Raw genomic sequence first — 27553 nt, 5'->3', positions numbered from 1 at the left:
CTTTGACCAAGCCTTTGGTCACTCCTCCCAATATCTCTGTGTTCAGTGTGGCGTTTTTGTGAAGCGCTGTATGATACTTTAAAACATTAAAGGTGCTATATATAAAAGCAGGTTCTTCTGTTGCTGTTTTATAGCCTTTAATATGGAGAACAATCGTCTACAGTCAGATTCTTTCACCCACAATTTGATTACACTACACCTGTCAGTAATCCAATGCTGTGTATCCAATTATATTATCCCTCGATATATATGTAAGTATTGTTCTTTGGGCAATTTTGTGATTGTTTCTTTATATATTTTTTTTAAAAGTACACAAAGAATTTGATTATATTCAGCTGAATATGCTATGGATTGGTTGGGGGAGGACAATATTTCATAAGTTTAAGTTTATTTACTAGTGTCACAGGTAAGCTTACGTTAACACTTCAATGAAGTTACTGTGAAAATCCCCTAGTCGCCACGCTCCGGCGCTTGTTTGGGTCAATGCACCTAACCGGCACGTCTTTCAGGATGTGGGAGGAAACCAGAGCACCCGGAGGAAACCCACGCAGACACGGGGAGAATGTGCAGACTCCGCACCGACAGTGACCCAAGCCAGGAATCGAACTCAGGTCCCTGACACTGTGAGGCAGCAGTGCTAACCACTGTGCCACCGTGTTACCCATATTTACTGTTGTTGCAGGTCCCAGCCAACCAGCACAACAATTGGGATCCTAACCATTTATTTCAAATGGAAAGACAAATTAAGAGCTTGGAGGGATGTTTAATTAAGCATGAAGGACTGCATGCTGTAAAATTACACATTCATTTACACAATCTTGAAAAACCCTATAAAGTCACTTTTAAAGAAACATGCAAAGTAACATTCCACAAAATAAGAAAGATTCATCTCCAAGTGAATCTGAAAATAAGTGTTTAAATATTTAATACAATAATTTCCAATTCAGTACAAAATAATTTTGATAATACAGAATATGCATTTGTTACCAGAGAAAAAAAAAGTTTGTTACATTACATTCAGGGTGTTACTGCAATCAATCAAAAGTGAACACGTCATGTCTTACTGATATGCTGCAAATAGAATCCTGTGCATACTTTGGCAAGATTTTAAAATTTGGGTAATTTACACTTAGCACTGAAGTTTTATGCTATCTGTTTTCCTCGTTATTTAATAACTTTTACTTTCTCCTGGTGGGTTCCCTAAGAATGGTTTCCAAATGGGAAGCGTGGATAGGTGGCTTGTTCTCAGGTTCTGGTTATACCTTTCTGACTAATTTCCCTTCATTCTCAAGTCACTGTTTGTCCGTGTCTGGCACGGCTGAGTTTGGAACGCAGCTGAATTGAGGGATTACAGGTCCAAGTGTAGAGCCCCAGAACATTGTGCCCAATGTATTGTAACACCAATCCATCATGTCACCATACCTCCTTCGAGAAACTTTTGATGAAAGTGGTAGTTCTAAAAATAAAAATTCTACAGCACCTAATGCTATTAAGGTGTTACATTGTGACCCACCAAAATAGTTCGCTGCAAAAAAAAACTTGACAAAATTTTTAAAAATGACTCCTATAGGTAGAAACATTACCAATTCCTGATATACTATTGCAGTGAAGCACTGGTTAAATGATACCGTTTAATATCAGTTTAAACCATGTAACCATGCAGTGGTGTGGCTATTGATCATAAGGCAGCATCAGAGAAGATATCAAAGAGTAAGGTTGGAAAAATGTACTGGAGATATTCATCAGCTAAACCTTCTTTAGTCTATTAATGTTTTAAATTTCCCTTGCTTTTCATGGAAACTTAATTTGGAATTAAAGTCAGAGAGAATTGCACTGTCAAATGGTAGGATGTATGATAAATCGCACAAGCTGTAAAAACAATGTGACTGATTCAGCCTGTCAAAAACTAATGAAAAGTTGGCATGAGCTGTAGAAATTTTATTAAATTGAACAAATTATTATTGCTTCATATTTGAATTTTGCTTTTATGTATTTCACATTTTGACGCAGCCCATCTACTCATATACAAATTTAGACAATCAGTAGTAAAACAAATAAATTAGTGTTGAAAAGCTGGAAATTTTATTCATAGTTACAATGGGCAGAAGTCATCAGAAAACTGTGGTTATGTACTTCAACCATCAGGTCAGATGGAGGAAAACTTGGACAAAACACAATATTGCTTCCTATATTTTGATAGCCTGATGAGCTCACTAAACAGTTATTTTTTTTTTAAAAAAGCAATGCGCAACTGGCATGAAACTTTCCTTCCATTACTTTCATTTATACCTTTTGAGAGAAGCGGTGGCATAAGGCTGTTTTACACATTCAAAATTCTAAATTGTTTGGTAACTCATGTTTAAATTAAAAAGATATTGTAAAGCAACTATACTGTGGATGCTGGAAATCTGGAATGCAACAGGAAATGCCTGAGAAGTTCTTCTTCAGAGCTGAATAACCACACTGGTTATTGTCAGCTCTGCAGGGCTCATACGATCTCGAAACTTTAACTCTGTTTCTCCGTCCGCAGATGCTGTCAGATCTGCCCATGATATTGTATCTGTTTATGGATGTGCTAGTCTATTTCTCAGATTCTGAGTAAACAAAGTGTTAAGTGCACTCATTGAAGAAATGGCATTTTGAGGGAATTGTGGATACATGCTTCAAGCTGTGGAATATACAAGGCTACAGGAGAGAGAAAATGGCATTTTGATCAGTTCTGGATTACACACTCCAGCAACAAGTCATCACGGACACAATAGACCAAATTCTCACTTTCCCTACCGTCAATTTCTACGGTTCTCGTCTCTTTAGACAAAGAAATGCGCAATTGCTTGAGCGTAGTTTAAAGTTTGTTTATTATCATCACAAGTAGGCTTACATTAACACTGCAATGAAGTTACTGTGAAAATCCCCTATTTGCCACACTCTGGTGTCTGTTCGGGTACATTGAGGGAGAATTTAGCACGGCCAATGCACCTAACCAGCACGCCTTTCAGACTGTAGTAGGAAACTGGAGCACTTGGAGGAAACCCATGCAGACACGGGGAGAATGTGCAGATTCTGCAGACAGTGACCCAAGCTGGGAATCGAACCCAGGTCCCTGGAATTGTGAGGCAGCTGCGCTAGCCACTGTGCCACCGTGCCACCTGGACTTCTGCTTAATTATTCATGTCATGCTACATTGAAAGAAAGCTAAGTGGGGTGAATGAGCAGAAACCCATAAGGCTATAGTGGACTGCACAAACAATCCTTCAACTTCCCACTCCTTGGAAGTCAATTCCTTGATGTTTTACAAGAAATCTATTGTTTGTTCCATTTCATCAGCTTGCAGGTCACTGGTTGTTGTTTAGAGTATTTTTGACTGGGGAACTGGATGATGATGACTAGCTAGGGTAAATGCATGGGGTTGTGGGGATAGAGTCTGGGTGGGACTGTGGTCGATGCCGACTCGATGGGCCGAATGACCTCGTAGGATTCATAGGATTCTATGACTCTATGAAACCTAGATGTTGCTATTTAATCCCTACCATTTCTTAGATGAGCACAGTAAGAAGTCTCACAACACCAGGTTAAAGACCAACTGGTTTATTTGGTATCACGAGCTTTCGCAGCGCTGCTCCTTCATCAGGTGAATGGCGAGTTACTCTCCACTCATCTGATGAAGGAACAGTGCTCTGAAAGCTTGTGATACCAAATAAACCTGTTGGACTTTAGCCTGGTGTTGTGAGACTTCTTACTGTGCCCACCCCCGCCCAACGCCGGCATCTCCACATCATTTCCTAGGTGAAGCAGGTATAAACATAATGTGGTCATATTTGATCATACTTCATTGATGAAAATAATCTTTTATCCTTTTTGCCCCTTTCACAGTCTGGGAGGGTTGAATTGCGAATGTAACTTTCTTTCAGCAGTTATGGTTTTGTGAATTTGTGCTCTTAAAGAGGCAGGGTTGCTTCTGTAAATCTTTTTTCCAAGTTGCACCCCGTAAGATGTCATCAAGAACTCCTGGGTTAGGCATTTCGCACTCATCTTTGCTACTGCGAAGCGATAATTTAGAGCCTATTTCTTAAATTCTCATCTCTGATTGCGATTGCAAAATTAGCTCCAATTGCGAGAAACAGTTCACTTGTGGATTAGGATCCAAGAGGGAACTTTTCTCTGCATATTTTCACATGGGTCTCTGAGCAGCACAAGGAAACTTTTATTTCACTGATCTGAGGTGATCCCTGGGTCTTGGTGTATTATTCTGTGTTTCCCAGTACTTTAACGGACATTTAGAATGCATAAAACAGACATGGTTTCTCCTGTTTCTTTGGACTTTTCTCACATTAGCCTTCCATCAAAGAAAGAATGACAGTTAATTATCCTACAAATATCAGCTATTGCTTTTGTAGTGAAAATGCAACTTTCAAAAGGTAACAAAGATCATATTTTAAAAGCTTTACATGTTTACATTTTTTTTACATTGGATACAATAAATATCCAGAGAAAGATGAATGCACATATGGGCCTGAATAAAGTCCTGCTGCCTGCTCAGATGGAAGCTGCATCCAGACTTTGTCTCCATGCATTAGTTCAAGAACTGCGCTCCCAGAAGCTTGATCAAGGATCCCCTTCTTGTATTCATCGTAGGTGTACATTTGTGGCTCATTGTTCTTGTATAATGCAACCCATATATTAGCACCTTTACAATGGACGTGATATGAAAAATAATAAATTCCCGGTATCTCACATGTGAAAATTCCGGATTGCGGATTATAACCCTGTCGGCCATTGTATAGGATTTTATCAAATTTGACAGGAGATCCTACCGGTGGGAAAGGTATTGTCAGTTTAGCAGTAAACGCCGGCATCTCTGGATTCATTCCTATTTGTTTCCCTTTTTTACTGGGTTGAGTGATATATCCTTGTGGTGCCTTGCCATCGATTCCTGGCCCCATCTCCGGAAGTTGAAACTGTCTGATGTCTGGCTGAACAGTTGGTGGGCCAGGAAAACCAGGAAGTCCTGGAGGGCCCGGAGGGCCGGGTGCTCCTGATAATCCTTGAGGACCTTCTGGACCAGGTTTTCCTGTTGGTCCAATGTGTCCTGGAACTCCAGGCTTACCTATGCCGGGTATCCCTGGTGGCCCTGGTAATCCTTTATCTCCTTTTGGTCCAGGAAGACCTGGAGGCCCAATTGGACCTCCTGGACCAGCAATTCCAGGTATTCCAGTAGGACCTTGGATACCTTTCTCTCCACGGAACCCAATTTCCCCTTTTAACCCTGGTAGTCCTGGTCGCCCAGGTAAACCAGATGGGCCTCTTTCTCCTACGTCTCCTTTTGGTCCGGTCGGTCCTGGCAAACCTCTTAGACCTGGTTTTCCTTCTTCCCCGGCATATCCTGGTATACCTGCCAAACCCTGTGGACCTGCTTCCCCTTTGGGGCCTCGAGGACCTTGAGGGCCAGGTGGCCCAAACTCTCCTTTTACACCCGGAAAACCTAAACCACCCGGTGCCCCAATTTGCCCAGGAAGCCCCGGCAGTCCTCTTGCACCTTGAGGACCAGGGATTCCAGGAATGCCGGCAGGTCCAGGTTCACCCTTATACCCCTGCATTCCTGGCGGCCCACCCTGACCACGTTCACCTTTTGGGCCTGGGAACCCTGGTTTTCCTACTCCAGGCATTCCTGTAGGCCCTGGTAAACCTGGAAGTCCTTTGTCACCTTTCCCCCCTGGAAAACCAGGCTGGCCAGGAAGCCCTTCTATACCTGGTTTTCCAATACCTGGCATTCCTGGGGGTCCTTGAATACCACGCGGCCCTGGAAAACCTTGAGCCCCTGGCTCACCTGGGAATCCTTGTTTACCTGGGACTCCTGGGGCCCCCGGAAGGCCGTTTAAACCTGCTTTCGATATACCTGGTAGTCCTGAAGGCCCAGGTTGTCCAGGTATTCCTTGCGGGCCCCGTAAACCCGGCAATCCAGGTACACTTATTCCTGCTTGTCCCTTGGGTCCGACAGGACCTAGCAATCCTGGCAATCCTTTCTGTCCTGGCTCTCCTCTTAGCCCTTGTTTTCCGGGCAATCCCGGCCTACCTGGCTTTCCAAATCCAGGAATTCCTGAAGGACCTGGTAGTCCTTGTGGTCCTGGTGGTCCCATTGGCCCTTGTTCTCCTTTTGGTCCCATCTGACCTTTGTGACCTGGCAATCCCATCTCTCCTGGTTTACCTGGCATTCCTGGCATCCCAGGCTTCCCGACACTTGGGAAACCCGGTTGACCTGGTAGACCTGGCTTTCCTACTGGTCCTTGAAGACCGCGACCTGGTAGGCCTGGCAGACCAGGTGGTCCAGTTGGTCCTCTTGCTCCAGGCTCCCCTGATGGACCTTTTTCACCTTTCATTGCGCTTGGAAATGTTGGTATCATTTCTAGTGAAGAGAAAAAAATTAAATGTAAAGATTTGAATAGAAATATTTGTCACTGATTTTATTAATTGTGAATATCTGAAGCTTTTAATGTCATTTAAGCCAAAGTATTTGAAAACCGCTTGAAAGAAAAAAAGTCCATTAAACAATTCTATATAACTATCTAAAAGTAAAAAGTTTATTTATTAGTCACAAGTAAGGCTTACATTAACACTGCAATGAAGTTACTGTGAAATTCCCCTAGTCGCCACACTCCGGTGCCTGTTCAGGTCAATCCACCAAACCAGCACGTCTTTCAAATTGTGGGAGGAAACTGGAGCACCCGGAGGAAACCCACGCAGACACGGGGAGAATGTACAAACTCCACACTGACAGTGACCCAAGCCGGGAATCGAACCCGAGTCCCTGGCACTGTGAGGCAGCAGTGCTGACCACTATGCTGCTGTGCTGTTATACCTCTATAACATCTGCGTCTACAAAATCGTGCTTCGTGTTGTTACACTTTTACCATAGAATCCCTACAGTGCAGACAGAAGGGGGCCATTCCGCCCATTGAGTCTGCACCAACTCTCTAAAGTGCCTTTTACCCTCCCAAGACACACGCCATCCTGACTCAGAACTAGATCTCTGTTCTTTCACTGTCGCTGAGTCAAAATCCTGGAATGCCCTTTTTTTACCAGCACTGTAGGTATATCTACATCAGATGGACTGCAGCATCACCAATTTCCCAAGAGCAAATAGGGATCATCAATAAATGCTGGGTTTGCCAGAGACACTCCCATTCCATGAAAAAACATAAAAACCTAGCTTACGGAAACCAATATTCATAACCAATGTATGTAACTCACACTGACCCATATCTCACAGTAACATATATATATACCTCTATAAATAACAGCATACACTTTGCTGAAAAAAGAAATGTCAAAGTTTTTCATCTTGAACTCATCAGGACAATTTGCAAGAATACCAATATAAGGGGAAAACAGTTTGTGTTGCATGAGAAGTGAGTCCTGATTGGTTAGCAAGCAGACTCTGATTGGTAGAGGCATTGACATGGAGAATACAGCAGTTGATGGTGATTGATAGTTAATTGCCAAGCACTGTTTGAAAATTTAAACCAGACAGCTTCACCCGAATTGGTCAAGGCATTGCCCTGGGGAATGAGTCAACCAATGTTTGTCACTTATTTTGTTCAGCTGAAACAGGCACAGTGTGTGTACATGTTCTTTCTGTCTGCAAAGGTCAGGGTCCTGTGTATTAATATGTATAGCTTCAAGTACACACAAATACATCACACTGTAATTCCGACTATCATAAATCAGTTGTCAACATAATTCTTTGCTCATTGAAGGTTGTTTAGCAAATGTTGTTCAATCGCAGAATCATATCTAATGTTGGACAACAGTGTTTTGAGTTTTGCAAGCACGGGATGGTTGGGTACAGTCTTGTACCTTGCCCATTGCTAATAGCAGCTGGGACATGCTGTTTGAAATGATCGGCCAGTTTTGAGATGTGTGGCCTGCACACCTAGAATCACACTGGCATTAAAATTCATATACCACATTGCTCATTTGTATGATAGGCAGAACATGGAGTCGTACAACACAAAAGCCTTATTTTCCCTATACCAGCTCTTTAAAATCCTCATTGTCTATTATATCACCCGACCAGCCTCACTCTAATTTCTCACTAAGATGTCCTCTCTGGTTTCCGCTTTCACCTTTGCACTAAGCGATTCCTCATTTTTGATGGTTTCAATTTTCATTTCTCCTTGCCTTCTCACCTTTGAATTCACTAACTTGCCATCTTTCTTAAACCATTCCACCCATATCAATTCTCCTACTTCTCCCTCTTGGGAAAATCCTCAAGGAAATTCCCAGCAAGATTCAGTTACTCAAGAGTCAAACAATCCAGAGCAAAACCCGTTTCATCCCACTGAAAGTTCCTGTCTAAGTCTTTATACGCTACCATTTATTAGCATTATGGTGTCCCTATATTAATGATGGATTTCCCTATGTTGAATGTCAACTGATGATTGAAAGACCTTTGCAAAGACCACTCAATAATTATCTGTTAGGGGTCTATGCCCAAGTTCTAGTCTTCCACAGTTCCATGTGTGAAACTATCTTATACCCATTCTGTGACTCCTTCCTATAGGTTATCTAATAGGTGAATCACACTGGAGAATGTTTATGTAAATATGCCGCACCAATTCTTGGCTACACCAGTGCTTCATGATTTGTCTTCCTCCATTATGCTGTAAGGTTAGTTTGTATTTTTTTTGTAAAGTCTGATCAGATATTTAGGGAGAAATATTAACCTAACCTAGCAGCCAGGTAACTGACAGGATTGAGTGCAACATTTGCTTTTCACCCTGCCTGATTTTACTCTTCACTGAAATCTGAAGAGTAACATTGAGGATTGTTAAGATACAATTAGATCAGGGAAATCTCACTCAACAGAGATGACATTCCAGGAGGGATCCTGTTTAAAGTGGCCATCAGGATACTGAATGATGTCTGACCCAAAGCGAGGTTGGACATCTTCCAGGGGCCCCAGGGGCATGGGACATAGGCCTGCAAATTTGGACCTTTATCCCCACTCCATGTCCAGAAACTGGGCTCAGTATTGTCCAATTTATCCACATGGACTCACAACAAGTATCACAAATCTATAGAGGTGTTCAGTATTCCTCCTACTTCAAGTGTATACAATTAGATTTTTCTTTCATTTGCTTTATTGTTATAACATATTTACTATGCTCTACAAAGACAATAAAAGTATATTCAGAAAAGGGGTGAATGTGAGCGTGCGTGAACGTGAGCGTGTGTATAATTGTGTGTGAATGTGAAAGATTGTATAATTGTGAGCTTAATATGACTGAATTCTTGCCCATAAATTTTTATTTCCACATTGATATGATGTCCTGAAACATTTTTTTTTATTTTTAAGTTCTGCGATGAGAAGTAGCCTTCAAGCCTTCATGCACAAAGAAAATCAGGAGCTTGCCTGTTTCACAATTTCTATTTCTGGGGGGAAATAAATGGAAATCCCAGGTGTTTGATTTGAAAGCAGGAGCTAGCTGTGACAAAAGAATAAAACAATCAAAGGTACTATGGAGAAAAGCGTAATGAAACGGTAAACACACAGGGCCTCGTCAGCACAGTGCTTGAAAAAGCAACAATAAGTGAATCCCAGAATTGTTACAGTGCAGAAGGAGGCCATTTGGTCCACCGTGTCTGCGCTGGCTCTCCAAATGAGTTCACTAATACTTGCGCGATGCCTCTGTTAAGGTGAGCTTTGTGATTGTCCATGGAATAGATGTGTCATCGAAACCACTTACTGAGGGAGAATTTTTGACCAACAGGAAAAGCTCTACAGAAATAGTGGCCCCCGATAGTCGCTGCGGTGGGTTTTCGAGAGTGAAGATGAGAAAGAGGCATTGTTGGTCAACTCAGAACTGCTTCTACATTCATACCAGACCTCTTCCTCTGCCCTTGTGCCACCCAGCTGCTGTAAAACACTCCCAAACATTTTCACAGACGATGACCAAAACAAAACACAGCAGGCAACAAAAAATTTCAGATGATTGGACCATCAACAAGTTAAAAAGCTTGATAATTAGTCATTTCAAATGGTGGGGGAGCTGTTGATTTCCACGCCCAGTTGCCTTCTACAATTCTGGAGACCGGTGTGACAACATCATATTGCCTACCCAATGTCATCACACCATTTTTGCCATTTGTGCAGGATGGTGGGGGAGTGTCCCGCCTGATCTATAAATGGAAAATTCAACCCCATGTTACCCTGAATATCGTGAAATCCTAAACAATGTATTTTTAAAATTGAGTTGCCGCTCAGAAACCAACTGAATTGACAAGCCTGGGCTTTCCGTTAGTTGAGAAAACAGTCCTAATCCTAAACCCTAAACCCTAACCCTAACCCTACCCCTAACCCTAACCCTACCCCTAACCGCAGCCAAAGGTCAGGTATGTTTTTTTGTAGTTATAGAGATAGTGCTGGAATAAAGGATGATTGGGGTGCTTGGGGGTGATTTCAAGCCAGTCACGAATCACGCGAAGATTGAGGCAGAGTTGGAGATAATAGGGGGCAAAGGAAAATCGGGGAGATGGCGGATCGGGGAGATGGCGGGGGGGGGGGGGGGGGGGGGGCGGGGCGGGGGGGGGGTGGGGTTCAGCATTCGATATCTTGTTGGGAAGGAGAGAAATCAGGGATTAGTGACCCTGGAAAAATGATGGAGTCGGTGTTGGGGTGATTGGGTGATTACAGGGCTTGATTTTTGGATCTAAAGGAAACGAGGGGTGGGGGATGAGGAGGTTGGTGGCTGAGTGGAGAGAGTGGGAGTGGTGAGCATTGTTGGGAGGGCAGGGTGAGGGAAATGAGTAATTCCTGTCAGGAGGGGGTAGTGAGCATTGCTGAGGGGACAGGAGGGGGTAGTGAGCATTGCTGAGGGGACAGGAGGGGGTAGTGAGCATTGCTGAGGGTGCAGGAGGGGTGAATATTGTCAGAAGGCGGGGTCATGTGGGGGTGGTTGTGAGGAGCATTGTTGGGGGGTGGGGTGGGAAGTGAGCATTGTCGAGGGTGGAGGGGTGAGGTAAAATTGACAGGAGTATTGTCAGGAGGGGAGTGAAGGAGAGAGTATTGTTGGGCATGACAGAGTGAGGATTATCAGGGGATGAACAGTGTTAGGGTCTGGGGGGAATGAGAATTGTCAGGAGCATGTGGGGGTAGGGGTGGATGGTGGATGATTATCAGGCCTTCCTGATATAGGTCCCCCCCTTATTTACTGTCAACCCAGATGCTATGCCTGTGATTAACAGCGGGAGAATATTAGGGTAATTTTCTGCAATAGTGCAGGCATCAAGTTCAAGTCTCCGCACTAACATCAGTGTCTGAGACATTCTTGGAATGGCCCGGGTAGCATAGCTTTGCCCATCGGCAATTTAAACTTCCTGAGGAAATATCACACCTGGATGCAGGTTGGGGCTTCCTCAGAATCCTTATATGTAACTTCAGTGAATATCTAGATATTCATTGCTGTCGCCATCAGAAAAGTCTGGGCCAGTGATCGAGCTGAGAAATTAGTCAAAATCAGGACAAAGTAAAGTCCTTTTCTGTTGTTTTTCAATTGTTGTTGATGAGTGGTTAGCACTGCTGCTTCACAGCGTCAAGGACCCAGGTTCGATTCCCGGCTTGGGTCACTGACTGTGTGGAGTTTGCACGTTCTCCCCGTGGGTTTCCTCTGGGTGCTCCGGTTTCCTCCCGCACTCCAAAGATTTAAAAAAAGGTAACGTTTATTTATTAGACACAAGTAAGGCTTACATTAACACTGCAATGAAGTCACTGTGAAATTCCCCTCATCGCCACACTCCGGCGCCTGTTCGGGTCAATACACCTATCCAGCACGTCTTTCAGACTGTGGGAAGAAACCGGAACACCCGGAAGAAACCCACACAGACATGGGGAGAACATGCAAACTCACAGACAGTGACTCAAGCTGGGAATCGAACCCGGATCCCTGGCGCTGTGAGGCAGCAGTGCTAACCATTGTGCCACCGTGCTGCCCATATGCATTGGCTATGCTAAGTTGCCTGTTAGTGTCAGGGGGACTAGCTAGGGTAAATGCATGGGGTTATGGAGATGGGGCCTGGGTCGGACTGTGATCGAAGCAGACTCGATGGGCCGAATGGCCTTCTTCTGCACTGTAGGATTCTATGGATTCTATGAAAGCACTGATATAATTGTAGAGCTAATAAGAACAGGTGTGTATCGGAGAGGCTTGTGGAACCGTGCATTGCTGCGCGTTAGAACCTCTTCAACAACTTGAAGGGAAATCCAGACAGATGGAATGTGGACTGGACGGGAGATATGCCTATGGCAACAGATGGGCCAGAAAAGCTGGAGTTGGGACAACATTTTGAAGGCCAAATTGCAAAGTATCAATCCAAGTCAACATTTTAGTCGTTTTCACTGTAGTTTCCATCAAGATGTTCTGTGAAGCAAATGTTTTAAAATGCACCATGAATGTGGTTAGAAAAACAGTAAATTCCATTCAGGATCCAGTGCCCAGCTTCTGCTAATTTAATAGACATTCGGACAAGTGTGAAGGTCACCATGAACTGCCATAACACGCTGCATTGCGGTGACTAAATTGGGGAGCCACATTGATGAATTTATCTAAAGTTGTGCGATGGGACCACCTATTCTCAATTCAGAACACGATGGTTACAATGAGGTCAAGATGGTGCTTTTGCAATGGATATTATGGAGCTCACGAATTCTTTAACCATTTCATATTGGAATATTATTATAATGTTATTTTGCGACTTTGAAAAAGTATATTCGTCATCGTAACTTAATGCTTATTCTAGTCTAGAAATCACAATATGACACTATTGTGGGCAAATTGCAGAACTGAAAAAGGAATTTAAAAACTCCAACTACAGGAACAATGGAAGGAGATTTTGAAATCTTCACCGCACTTTTCCCAAGCACTGTGCACCAGAGAAACTCCAAATGAAAGTTATTGCAATGTGACAGAAGATTTTTGAGATTGGTGTTACCAAAGTTTAGTGTCTCCCATGACCTCAGGATATTCCAGGGACCATTAGGACAATCGAGTATTCTGAGAGACAGGATCTACAGGCATTTAGAGAAGCAAGGACTGATTAGGGACAGTCAGCATGGCTTTGTGAGTGGAAAATTATGTCTCACAAATTTAATAGAGTCTTTTGAAGGGATAACCAAGAAGGTGGATGTAGGCAGTGCAGTTGATGTTGTCTACATGGACTTTAGCAAGGCCTTTGACAAAGTACCACATGGTAGGTTGTTGCATAAGGTTAAATCTCACGGGATCCAGGGTGAGGTAGTCCAATGCACACAGAATTGGCTCAATGACAGAAGACAGAGAGTGGTTGTGGAGGGTTGTTTTTCAAACTGGAGGCCTGTGACCAGCGGTGTGCCTCAGGAATCTGTGCTGGGTCCACTGTTATTTGTCATTTATATTAATGATTTGGATGATAATTTAGGAGGCATAGTTAGTAAGTTTGCAGATGACACCAAGATTGATCACACAGTGGACAGTGAAGAAGGTTATTGAGGATTGCAGCAGGATCTTGATCAATTGGGCCAGTGGGCTGACAAATGGCAGATGCAGTTTAATTTAGATAAATGAGAGGTGATGCATTTTGGTAGATCGAACCAGGGCAGGACTTACTCAGTTAATGGTAGGGCATTGGGGAGAGTTATAGAACAAGGAGATCTAAGTACATAGCTCCTTGAAAGTGGAGTCACAGGTGGACAGAGTGATGAAGAAGGCATTCAGCATCCTTGGTTTCATTGGTCAGAACATTGAGTTCAGGAGTTGAGACGTCTTGTTGAAGTTGTACAGACATTGGTAAGGCCACATTTGGAATACTGTGTACAGTTCTGGTCACTCTATTATAGAAAGGATATTATTAAACTAGAAAGAGTGCAGAAAAGATTTACAAGATGTTACCGGGACTTGATGGTTTGAGTTATAAGGAGAGGCTGGATAGACTGGGACTTCTTTCTCTTGAGCTGTAGGAGGCTGAGGGGTGATCTTATAGAGGTCTATAAAATAATGAGGGGCACAGATCAGTGAGATAGTCAATATCTTTTCCCAAAGGTGGGGGAGTCTAAACTAGAGGGCATAGGTTTAAGGTGAGATGGGAGAGATACAAAGGGGTCCAGAGGGGCAATTCTTTCACACACAGGGTGGTGAGTGTCTGGAACAAGCTGCCAGCGGTAATAGTAGAGGCAGATACAATTTCATCTTTTAAAAAGCATTTAGACAGTTACATGGGTAAGATGGGTATAGAGGGATATGGGCCAAACGCGGGCAATTGGGACTAGCTTAGTGGTTAAAAAAGGGGCGATATGGACAAGTTGGGCCAAAAGGCCTGTTTCCATGCTGTAAACTTCTATGACTCTATGAGTACTTTTGAAATTTTAGAATTGTAGAATTCCTACAGTATAGAAAGAGGCCATCGGTTTACACGAACTCTCCATAAGAGCATCCACCCCAGGCCAGGGCCTCCCCTCACCCTATCACTGTAACCCTGCACTTTTACAATGGTCAATCCACCCAACCAACACATCTTTGGACACTAAGGTGCAATTTACCATGGCCAATCAACCTAACCTACACATCTTTGGACTGTGGGAGGAAACCGGAGCACCCGGAGGAAACCCACGCAGACACGAGGAGAACATGCAGAATCTGCACAAACGGTTACCCGAGACCAGAATTGAACCTGGGTCCCTGGTGGTAACTATCATGCTACCATCCCGCCCCACCATGCAAATACTGCTTCAATGTAGGAAATAAAATTAAATTCAAGTAAGGACCAATATGTTTTATCTTCATCTGTTTCTATTTTAGTAATTTATGCTGAATGTGATCAGTGCCAAACACTTGGATATCGGATTAGACTCAGCATTTAAATGACTTTGACACCCCTGCACTGTATCAGCCAAGTCTTTCTGCTGCATCAACCTGATGTTCTCACAGTTCTCTAAATGTACAATTGTGTGAGAAAACAATAAACGGATAAGAAGCTATATACGCTTGATTGATGTGAGGTTAATCGTGCATCAATCCCTGCACTAAAGTCCGCCTTCATTTCTTTCTCCTGCTGTTCTAAAGGTAACTCTGTTAGGTGTGGTTACCCTCCATTATTTCACCCAATTTCCAAGTGATCATTCCTTGATTCCTTGATGGGGTGGCACAGTGGTTAGCACTGCTGCCTCACAGCACCAGGGACCTGGGTTCGATTCCCGGCTTGGGTCACTGCCTGTGCGGAGTTTGCACGTTCTCCCCGTGTCTGCGTGTGTTTCCTCCGGGTGCTCCGGTTTCCTCCCACAGTCCGAAAGATGTGCATTAGCCACGCTAAATTCTCCCTCAGTATGCCTGAACAAAGAACAAAGAACAATACAGCACAGGAACAGGCCCTTCGGCCCTCCAAGCCCACGCCGCTCCCTGGTCCAAACTAGACCATTCTTTTGTATCCCTCCATTCCCACTCCGTTCATGTGGCTATCTAGATAAGTCTTAAACGTTCCCAGTGTGTCCGCCTCCACCACCTTGCCCGGCAGCGCATTCCAGGCCCCCATCACCCTCTGTGTAAAATACGTCCTTCTGATATCCGTGTTAAACCTCCCCCCCTCACCTTGAACCTATGATGCCTCGTGAACGTCACCATCGACCTGGGAAAAAGCTTCCCAGCGTTCACCCTATCTGCCTTTCATAATTTAACAGGCACTGGAGTATGGTGACTAGGGGATTTTCACAGTAACTTTATTGCAGTGTTAATGTAAGCCTACTTGTGACTAATAAATAAATAAACTTAAACTTAAATAAACTGATAAGAGAATTGACGCACTAGAAGAATGAACATTGGGATGGCCTATTCACTATGACCTGACACTAAACGTTAGAGTGTGCGTTGCGGGGGAGGGGGTGGTTCAGTGACGATTAGCGGTAGGTGGTTGTAAGTGGTTTGATTGGAGGCTACTCAACCATGGGAAGGTGTCACAGTGAACCCACCCTTGCCTTCTCTTCGCTTCATGTGACATCAACACACAAATGTATTATCCAGCAGAAATCACTGAAAAGCAGTCATGAGTGTTAATTTTTCCCCTACTTGTAAATACTAAAGACACTTGTAGCACTGCAGTTCCTATTCTATTTGGGACTAGCAAATACTGCAGATGAGCATTGTGAGACCTTCCATTGTTAGTAAGGCAAGCAGCTATACTTAACCCAACCAGCAAGAGGAGCAAGTGGAACTCCTTTGACCATGAGGGAATTCTGGCACTGACAAGACCCAAGGAATTCTTTTTGAGAGGAGAATGATTTTTCCCAGCCCAGAGGGGTTATGTTTCAACTAGTACAACTACAATGTGTTTCTCATTTTAAAAGAAAACTGTCCTAACCAAATTGAATTTAACAATACAGGAACTTCACCGCACTTTGATGTAGTGAAGCGTCCTGTTTGACAGAGTCAGATTGCACTGGTTTTGTTTGTATAAACAATTGCATGTTTTAAAAATGCCCAGACTGCATTTGGAGCATTAGGAATTCCCCTCAAATAGTTTCCTGATGAAACTTCAGTTTACCACAATATAAAACATACCCTCAGACATCTCCAACGAATGTCTAGATGTTATTGGAGTATAGCAGCAGTTCAGATACAGTACATACTTAACAAGTTCAGGAGTATTCATTTTCAAAATTTCTGTCTATTTTAAATGTATTTTTCTGGGAAAAGTGCAGTTCGGTTTAAACTTTTACAATGAAATAGCAAAGTGATTCATTCCAGGTAATGATGGCTGGAAAATCTCCGACCTCTGGCTGAGCGCCAAATTCTCCGTTCTCGCTGGCAGCGGTGGTGGGATGTGCGAGACTGAAGAATTCCAGCTGATATCCCTAACTAAACATTTATTGGGTGAATTAGACCATTTCTTACTCAGGTGCAGATCCACATATGTCTGAATATTCTTCACTGTGACTATATTTTCTCAAAATTATTACTTTATTCGGGTCCAGATACCATCACCTAATTATCCAGTTTTTCTTTGGGTTCAATTCATTAAATTTCAATAAAGAATTAAGAGAGGAAATGACCTCATGCAGGTACACTGGTGTTAATGAGATTACTATTTCTTCTGATTTCTATAGCACCAGTTAAATCGCCCCTTTTTAAAACCTTGCGCTTTGCCCAGCTCAAGAATAGTTTTGTAGCAATCATCAACTTGATTTGAGCTTTCCATTTCTGAATAATCATGTAAGGGCCCCAGGAGAAGCAGATTTGATTGTTTGAATGGACTTACTTACATTCTTGTGAATGCTATTCAGAGGTTCAGTGTTTGAATGTGGGGGGAGCTGAGACCAGCGATTTGTCTGAAATTAATTCAAGATGATGTTCTCTTCCTCTCCTTTTTGGAATGATGGTGTACACATTGGATGTTATCACCCATGGAGCGCACATTCAGCTTTGCCTTTGCACGCTGAAGAACTATATCTTTGATGAAAACCATAAAATGCGCACAATGGTACAATGTGAAATGGAAGAGAATTGTGCCTTAAATATCTTTGCAATCCTATTATTTAATCAGATTGACAGCTACCTAATTGTGGCAACACTTTCCATTCTTATACACTTGGCCAAAGTTTTCTCCTTTCATAAAATCATACGGTGCAGAAGGAGGCCATTCGACATATCGTGTCTGCACCAATCCCAATCCCACCCAGACCCTATCCCCATAACCCCATGCATTTAACCTAGCTAGTCCCCCTGACACTAAGGGGCAATTTAGCATAGCCAATCCACCTAACCCGAACATCTTTGGAATGTGGGAGGAAATCCACACAGACACAGGGAGAAGGTGCAAACTTCGCACAGACAGTGACCCGAACCGGGAATCGAACCCAGGTCCCTGGCGCTGTGAGGCAGCAGTGTTAATTACTGCGTCGCCATTCCTTTTATGACTGCTTCTATTCCTCTCCCCATTATTTTACATTCATCCTATAAACTGTTTCGTGAATAGATTTCAGAATAATGAAGGTGATTATTCTTCAAGTTTATATGACATGTTTAAAGTATCTCAATGTCAAGGCTGCAGACAGCGAGGGCATTGAACAGTCATTGCTTGCAAACTGGCCTTTCGCTTCTGCTAGTTACAAATTCTGCATTTTCAGGGAGGAAGCCTTTGGGATCTTGATTTAATTCAGTACTTTCCTGTTAGCATCAGCTGGAGGGAGAATACTGAGGGATTGATACTGGACTTATGAGTGATCCATTTGGCAGCGAGAGATGCATGTGTTACAAAGCTGTAGTTCTAACCAAAGATTATATCCTTAACCACAAGACTAAGTTACAATCCTGAATCATGCATTCCCAGACACTGCTGTTATTATTTATAGCCGATATGGTCTTCAGGTTATATTTTGTATTCCTGCTTTGCCATTTAGGTCATAATTGTCTGGTTTTTGTAAAAACATAGCATGTTTTAGGAATAGGAAAATAACTCACCTTTAATAAATCGCAAACCTATCGTCTCACTATTTACCTAGATTCCTTCTTTCTCCAGAAATGCTATTACTGTCTGCTAAACTTTTAAAAAATTGTTTATGCCAATGGCCTTCTCTGCTAATTCACTCCACAAGAATATAAACTGTAGTGTAAATACGTATCGGTTGATTTACCTTCCTAATTCCAATTTGTTCATTTTTAACTTGTTCCCTCTGACAGTTGACAATTTTGCTGTTATCAGTGTAGAGTCATAGAGGTTTACAGCATGGAAACAGGTCCTTCGGCCCAACTTGTCCATGCCTCCCTACTTTTAACGACAAAGCTAGTCCCAATTGCCCACATTTGGCCCATATCCCTCGATAGCTATCTTAACAATGTAACTGTCTAAACACTTTTTAAAAGACAAAATTGTACCCGTCTCTACAAATACCTCTGGCAGCTTGTTCCAGACACTCCCCACCCTCTGGGTGAAAGAATTGCCCCTCTGGACTCCTTTGTATCTCTCCACTCTCACCTTAAACCTACGCCCTCTAGTTTTAGACTCCCCTACCTTTGGGAAAAGATATTGACTATCTAGTTGATCTATGCCCCTCATTATTTTATAGACCGCTATAAGATCACCCCTAAGCCTCCTACGCTTCAAATAAAGAAGTTCCTGTCTATCCAGCCTCTCCTTATAACTCAAACCATCAAGTCCTGGTAGCAACCTAGTAAATCTTTTCTGCACTATTTCTAGTTTAATAATATCCTTTCTATAATAGGGTGACCAGAACTGTACACAGTATTCCAAGTGTGGCCTTACCAATGTCTTGTACAACCTCAACAAGATGTCCCAACTCCTGTTTCAATGTTCTGACCAATGAAGCCAAGCATGCTGAATGCCTTCTTCACCACTTTGTCCACTTGTGACTCCATTTTCAAGGAGCTATGAACCTGTATCCCTAGATCTCTTTGTTCTATAACTCTCCCCAACACCCTACCATTAACTGAGTAAGTCCTGCCTTGATTTGATCTACCAAAATGCATCACCTCGCATTTGTCTAAATTAAACTCCATTTGCTATTTGTCAGTGTAATTAATTTTTTGGACAAACTTTCATTAGGCTACCTCAAAGTCTTTCTGAACAAAGAAACAATGTATTTTGGAATAAAATACTTCTATATGTCAGAATAGTTCTAAAATAATAAACTAAATTAATAATAAATTTAATGATTAAAATTATGTATGCTGGAAAATTGATGTCACAACAAGAAGTGATGGAGACATAAGTATCAAGCAAACCCAATCCGTAGCTCTCCTCCGACTCAGAACCGGAATGGTGGCATTGTGGTTAGCACTGCTGCCTCACAGGGCCAGGGAACTGCGTTCGATTCCTGGCTTGTGTCACTGTCTGTGTGGAGTTTGCACATTCTCCCCATGTCTGCATGGGTTTCCTCCGGGTGTTCCGGTTTCCTCCCACGGTCCAAAGATGTGCGGGTTAGGTGGATTGGCTATGCTAAAATTGCCCCTTAGCGTCAGGGGGACGAGCTAGGGTAAATGCATGGGGTTATGGGGATAGGGACTGGGATTGTGGTCAGTGCAGACTCAATGGGCCTTCTGCAGTGTAGGATTCTATGATCTATGATCTACTCAAACATAATCCTTGTATTCAAACTAACTGAATGTTAAATGCTTTAAGATGTTTCTGATATGATTGCCTGGCCTAGAAAGGTGAGATTTTCTCTGGTACCTTGGTCAGAACTTGTAAAAGACAAACCAAGTTTTATTTTGACCATTTTCGATGAAGAGTTCATTAGAAACATTCATCTCCTAGCAGCTGAAAGAAATCTTTTGCAAAAAACCACATTTGCCTTGTCTGACGTGAGAAGAAATACTTTTCTAAACTTTCTTCAGAAATACCAGGAATCAGTTCTGAAGAAGGATCAGTGAGTTGAAACGGTGAGTGAGATTTTTCTCCCTCTCCGCAGCATGTTTTGCGGCGATGGGAGGTGGCGCGCTGCTCACTGGAGGTGGGATTTTATGGTCCCGCCGTTGTCAATGGGGTTTCCTGTTGAATGCATTTCTTGTTGCTGGGAAACCTGCGGCGGGGGTGCACCATTGGCGGGACCATAAGATCCCACCGGCATGAACGGCAGCAGGATTTTGGCAATCAAACCTTTTAGGAACAGAATAATAATATTATGCATAACCTGGTATTCTGTCCTTCCAAAAGAGCACCTTCACTCACTCACCATGAACAATAGGCTGCTAACTATATCATTAAATCAGTCGGTTTGGCACATTATTCTGCCTTACAATTCTCTGTCCCACTTTTTAAAAAGACGCTAAGAAATAAAGAGTAATTTTAAATGTACAAACGCTAGCCTGAATTGGAAATACCTTCACTGATATCTGGACTCTTCATGGCTGTGACCCTGACTGACCTTACCAATCACACTTAAAGACAGCAACAGCTCCTGGGTTCTGACCTGTAGCCTCCAGAGCAGCTAAACTCTGACCTAATGGCAAGTAAGAGTTTTGTGTCTTTACAAAAGCATCAGTTAAACAGCCGATATGAGTGGGATTATTAAACTAAGAGATCGTAAATGACATGCTACAATGCTTCTCTTTTTTATAACAGAACACATCTGGCTTCCCATCAGAAATGCTATCGGTGACCTGTTCAAGATTTCAAAGGGCAACTGCTTTTAACAGTGTTATGTGAGACTGTCAAATATTTACGCAATATTGTGTTTCTTTGGAGCATTTGTTCAGCTAGCTGAGTCTGAACATATTCTTTCAACAATGCATAAAAAGCCAAGAGTCCCCATAACATTAATTTATGAGCTGCTGCTGGTGTTTTTATTGGCACTTTCACTGACAACTTTGGTGTTTTTAATAACAGACAAAAACAGCGCACACACACACACACTTTGTCTCATTTCGTTCCAATTCATTTTCTTCTCATTTGAGTACAGATTGCTTGATCCAGTGCCTGAGTTCTTCAATTGCAGTCTGGTTTGAGTTATGTGACTGTTTGTGTTTTGTCTACTGTATTTTCCTATCCATCTCAGTTAATTTTAAATGTTAATGGTGCATTGATACATAGCGGTGGATCTCAGCCGGGCATCTGTGGAGAGTGGGATATGCTGTCAAAAGACTGGACTCATACTGATGATTGCACATCATTGCATGTTTAAAGTAAAGTTAAAGTTTGTTTATTAGTCACAAGTCGGCTTACATTAACACTGCAATGAAGTTAGTGTGAAAATCCCCTAATCGCCACACTCCGGTGCCTGTTCGGGTACACTGAGGGAGAATTTAGCATGGCCAATGCACCTAACCAGCACGTCTTTTGGATTGTGGGAGGAAACCAGAGCATCCGGAGGAAACCCATGCAGACTCCGCACAGACAGTGACCCAAGACAGGAATCGAACCCAGGTTCCTGGCGCTGTGAGGCAGCAGTGCTAACCACCGTGCTACCATGCTGCCTCATGTTGCCCTGAAGTCAGTTGTCTAGAGGTTTTTTGCAAGTTTACAGAATTCTCCAGAAGAAAAAAAATATGCCATCAAATATGGGTGAAATAATGTTTATTAGCCCTTATGAGAAAGCAAGTGTAAAAGTAGTTCAGTATTTGAATACGTCACTAGTAATTGATTTTTGTTTGACAAAGCTGTCCCAAATTGTCTGTCCCAAGTTGCTTGAGAAGGTGGTTATGGGCCACAGTCTCCATGGTGATGGTGTTCCCACATTGCTATTATGGAATTCTAGGATTCTGACTCCACAACCATGATGTAAACTGTGATGTATGATCAAGTCAAATGTATGGCTTGAAGAGGAATTTGGAGATGATAAGTGCTCCAACAACATTGCTACTCTTATTCTTCTTGGTAGCAGAGGTTACAAAGGGGTAAGGGGCTGCCAGGAGTTAACCCTGCAGATCGGACATACTACAGCCTGTGACTATTGAGTTCAGTGGCAAGGGAACTTTATCAAGTCAATTGTTTAGTCCTGCTTGATGTTGAGTTTCTTGACGATTGTTTTAGCTGCTCCCACCCAGACAACTGAGGAGTATTGAATCATATTCTGGATTTGTAGTTGGTGCAGAGATTTTGAGTATGCCGAATTGAGCCACTCATCACAGTGTACATACTTTCCCCTCCACCCTTGCAAGCACCTTGCTGATATAGCTGGTCTAGTGCAGCATCTTACCAGTGGCGGCTCACTAAGATGTTACTGACTTGTGTCTCAGAACCTAGGAGTCACTGAGGTTCGTGGGTGATGGCTAGATTTTTCTTGTTCAAGACAGTCATTATCTAGCACTTATGTGATACAAATGTTGCTGTAGTTGTCAGCCTAAGTCTATACGTTACCCAGCTCTTAACGTAACCTGGTATGGACTGATTCATTCTCAAAAGCCTGGAGCTAAACACTGTAGAACTTTGAAGTCCCCCTTGTGGCCTTGCATTGACAGGGTCTTGTGGCTGATGCTGTGAATATAGGCTTAGAAAAGTTGTTTGATACAGTGCCACAACACAGACTTATTTGTGAAATTGAAACCCATGGAATTAAAGGGGCAGTGTCAGTATGTACTTGGGTATAGAGGGCATAATTTCAAAGCTTGCAGATGTGCGAATCTTGGAAAAGTAATAAACAAGGAGGAAGTGTTAGGTTTGTTAGAGAATATAAAGACTGACAAATCCCCAGGGCCTGATGGAATCTATCCAAGGCTGCTCAGGGAGACGAGAGGTGAAATCGTTGGGCCTCTGACGCAAATCTTTGTCTCGTCACTGGACGCAGGTGAGGTCCCAGAGGATTGGAGGATAGCCAATGTGGTCCCGTTATTTAAGAAGGGTAGGAAGGATAACCCGGGTAATTATAGGCTGGTGAGCTTGACGTCCGTGGTGGGGAAGTTGTTGGAGAAGATTCTTAGAGATAGGATGTATGCGCATTTAGAAAGGAATAAACTCATTAACGATAGTCAGCATGGTTTTGTGAGAGGGAGGTCATGCCTCACTAACCTGGTGGTGTTTTTTGAAGAAGTGACCAAAATGGTTGACGAAGGAAGGGCCGTGGATGTTGTCTATATGGACTTTAGTAAAGCGTTTGACAAAGTCCCTCATGGTAGGCTAGTGAAAAAGGTTGGATCTCATGGGATAAAGGGGGAGGTGGCTAGATGGGTGGAGAACTGGCTTGGTCATAGAAGACAGAGGGTGGTAGTGGAAGGGTCTTTTTCCGGCTGGAGGCCTGTGACTAGTGGTGTACCACAGGGCTCTGTATTGGGACCTCTGCTTTTTGTGATTTATATAAATGATCTGGAAGAAGGAGTAACTGGGGTGATCAGTAAGTTTGCGGACGACACAAAACTGGCAGGACTTGCAGATAGTGAGGAACATTGTCAGAGGCTACAGAAGGATATAGATAGGCTGGAAATTTGGGCAAAGAAATGGCAGATGGAGTTCAATCCTGATAAATGCGAAGTGATGCATTTTGGTGGGAATAATGTAGGGAGGAGCTACACGATAAATGGAAGAACCATAAAGGGTGTAGAGACGCAGAGGGACCTGGGTGTGCAAGTCCACAGATCTTTGAAGGTGACGTCACAGGTGGAGAAGGTGGTGAAGAAGGCATATGGCATGCTTGCCTTTATAGGACGGGGCATAGAGTATAAAAGTTGGGGTCTGATGTTGCAGATGTATAGAACGTTGGTTCGGCCGCATTTGGAATACTGCGTCCAGTTCTGGTCGCCACACTACCAGAAGGACGTGGAGGCTTTGGAGAGAGTACAGAGGAGGTTTACCAGGATGTTGCCTGGTATGGAGGGGCTTGGTTATGAGGAGAGATTGGGGAAACTGGGGTTGTTCTCCTTGGAAAGACGGAGGATGAGGGGAGACTTAATAGAGGTGTATAAAATTATGAAAGGCATAGATAGGGTGAACGGTGGGAAGCTTTTCCCCGGGTCGGTGGTGACGTTCACGAGGGGTCATAGGTTCAAGGTGAAGGGGGGGAGGTTTAACACAGATATCAGAAGGACATATTTTACACAGAGGGTCATGGGGGCCTGGAATGTGTTGCCGGGCAAGGTGGTGGAGGCGGACACACTGGGAACGTTTAAGACTTATCTAGACAGCTATATGAACGGAGTGGGAATGGAGGGATACAAAAGAGTGGTCTAGTTTGGACCAGGGAGCGGCGCGGGCTAATTGTTCTTTGTTTCTCGTTTCAAGGCTTCATTCTATGATCATCTTGCTGGTGCCAGTACAGAGCGAGACTGCGGATAGTTGGGAACCTGTCTCGGGGGCAGGGAATTCATATGGTGTTCGTGGAAGTGGAAATGAATAGGGTTGGGAAGCATTTTCCGATCAGGGCCAGTGTGATCTCCTGGACTCGTTTCGATCGCCTCAGGGGGTCGGAGAGGAATTTCCCAGATTTTCTTTCCCCCATATTGGCCCTGGGGTTTTCACTCTGGGTTTTCGCCTCTCCCTGGAGACCACATGGTCTGGAATGGGGGGGTAGGGGTGAGTTAATAGGTTGTGATGAACAAAGCATCATAGCTGTGAGGGACAACTCGGGGATAGGATATTAGTATGTAGATAGGCTGGAAAATTGGGGGGGGATCCTGGATTCAGGATTCAATCCTGGACCGGGGAGCGGCGCAGGCTTGGAGGGCCGAAGGGCCTGTTCCTGTGCTGTATTGTTCTTTGTTCAACGAGGAGGATAGTAACAGATTTCAGAAGAATGTAAACTGGAAAATGGATAGGCACAAGACAGATGAAATTTAATGTAGAAAGTGTGAAATGACCCATTTTGTTTGGAAGAATGAAGAGAAGCAATAAAAACTAAATGGAACAAATTTAATGGAGGTGCAGGAACAGAGACTTGGGGGGTGAATTGAAGATGGCAGGACAAGTTGAAAAGATTGTTAGAAAAGGGTGCGTGACACTTTGCTTTACCACGGCGTGGAGTGTTACGTTTAACCGTTATAAACCATTGTTTGGACTGTATTATCTTCAATTCTGGGCAGTCCACTTTGGGAAGAGTTTCAAGGCCTCAGAGAAACTGCAGAGATTTTCTTAAACGATACCAAAACATGAAGGGTTTTGATAGGGTTAAAACGGGGAAACTGTTTCTTGTGACAGAAGGATTGAGTAACCAGAAGACAGGGATTAAAAATAAAAGGGCCAGAGCTGAGATGAAGTGAATGTTTATGCACTTTACTCTAATGGAATATGCACTGGTTGGAAGACTGGTGGAAGCAGATTCAAAAATAACTTTCAAAAGCAAATTGAATAAATATTTGATGAGGAATAAACTTGCAGAATGATGAGGAAAGAGGAGGGAAAGCAAACTGATTGGTCTGTAACCATCACAACCATCTTCCTCAAACTTAATGATTTCCAAAGATTCCATTCTTATTGACTTCAGTTTTGCTAGGGTTGAGTTTGCTATACTCAATCAAATGCTGCTTTGATGTCAATGGTGGCTACTCTAGCCTCTCCTTCGCCTTCCCCTCATGCATCTATGGCTGGATCAACGCTGTGGCTGAATCTGCAAGAGAGTGATCCTGGAGGAAACTGAACTTTTGGTGAACAGATTATTGGTGAATAAATGTTGCTTGGTGACATTGTTTATTACTTCCATTAGCACTTAATGCAACAGCAGTCCCCTCTAATTTCAATATTACACTGCAGCTTCCAACTATTATATGTGGGAGTTTCCTTGACTCTAACTTTTTGCAACACCAAATCTGCATTGTAATGGACTGGAGGAGCAGGGCCAGTGTTAGAATTGGGCAATGTGGGCAATTTCATAGGTTCTAAACCAGTCAGAGCCATTGAAAGTTCAACTGCCTAATGGTAATTGGTGATCACTGATCATTTTGTCAATTGTTTTATATTATTGTCAAGGTGTGTTTTCACAATCGTACATCTACAGATTTGACTTACCTGGCAGGGATGAAACCATGATCATGCAGGGGATCTTCCATGCAAGGGTAGAGTCAATGATCAGGGTAGCCAATGAGATTTAAGCGAGGCTTCGCCTGATGCAATTTTTTAAAGCCATCTTGGCCTTTTGGCTAAGATGAAGTGTCAGATCAAACCCAAGATGGGGTGTAATGCTTCACCTTGTCAGCTGGGATCTTGTACGTCTCCCTTGTGGGGACCATGAATTGGATTGCAATTAAGTAAGTAAAGTTTATTTATTAGTGTCACAAGTAGGTTGACATTAACACTGTAATGAAGTTCCTGTGAAAATCCCCTAGTCGCCACACTCCTGCGCCTGTTCGGATACACTGAGGGAGAATTTAGCATGGCCAATGCACTGAACCAGCACGTCTTTGGATTATGGAGGAAACCAGAGCACCTCGGAGGAAACCCATGCAGACACGGGGAGAACGTGCAAACTGCACACAGACAGTGACCCAAGCTGGGGATTGAACCTGGGTCCCTGGCGCTGTGAGGCAGCAGTGCTAACCACTGTGCCACCATGCCACCCCACTATGCCACTTGTTTGTCTCCTTGTGGGGACCATGAATTGGATTGCAATTGGAATTTGGATTTGGATTGAATAAGTTTTTTAAAAATTTCTACAGATTTGACGTCAGATAGCAGGAGGTAGTATTTAGAATGACTGTTTCGTAAAATGTAAGGGCCACAAACTGGTCTATTGCTCGAGGTCCCCAGAAAGAAAATAACAGTCCTGCAGCAAACATCAGTGAGGTAGGTTTTCAACTTGCCATCTGGTTGTAAGTCTGGCATTGTAGACCAGCTGTCTGTTATAGAAATCCAGTGATCTACATTTCCATTGCTAGCAAGTTGAAAATCTAACCCAGTGAAGGCAAGGATGAATCAACACTTTATTATGTTTTGACTTGTCGAAAAGAATACAAGCAGCATTTATATCATTTGACGTCTTGTATCAGGTCATCTTAATAAGGCCATTAAGACAGAAATTCTGCATCTGAACATAGAGATCCTGTTACACCAAAAACACAGCTTCTGTTTGTCTTTGTGAGAAACTACTTGGCAAATCTCTTTGGGGCATAACACTCAAACAGCCATGCATAATTTTATCACAGTGGTACAGTGTGTA

The 27553-nt window shown here is 43.1% G+C and overlaps 1 protein-coding gene across 2 annotated transcripts in view; it reads right to left on the bottom strand.

Annotated features, from left to right (window-relative positions):
* Positions 1–908: 908 nt before the first annotated feature.
* The window catches only part of col8a1a (collagen, type VIII, alpha 1a), a 168221-nt gene continuing 141576 nt past the window's right edge, over positions 909–27553 (bottom strand). For both annotated transcript variants that reach the window (XM_078232886.1, XM_078232887.1), the window contains exon 5: positions 909–6403. In XM_078232886.1, the coding sequence (XP_078089012.1) occupies positions 4464–6403 (1940 nt within the window). In that variant the 3' untranslated portion in view covers positions 909–4463. The remainder of the gene's footprint in view (positions 6404–27553) is intronic.

Source organism: Mustelus asterias, chromosome 17 (assembly GCF_964213995.1).
Source record: "Mustelus asterias chromosome 17, sMusAst1.hap1.1, whole genome shotgun sequence".
Classification (NCBI taxonomy): Eukaryota; Metazoa; Chordata; class Chondrichthyes; order Carcharhiniformes; family Triakidae; genus Mustelus; species Mustelus asterias.
This window is presented reverse-complemented; position numbering and strand designations above follow the sequence as displayed.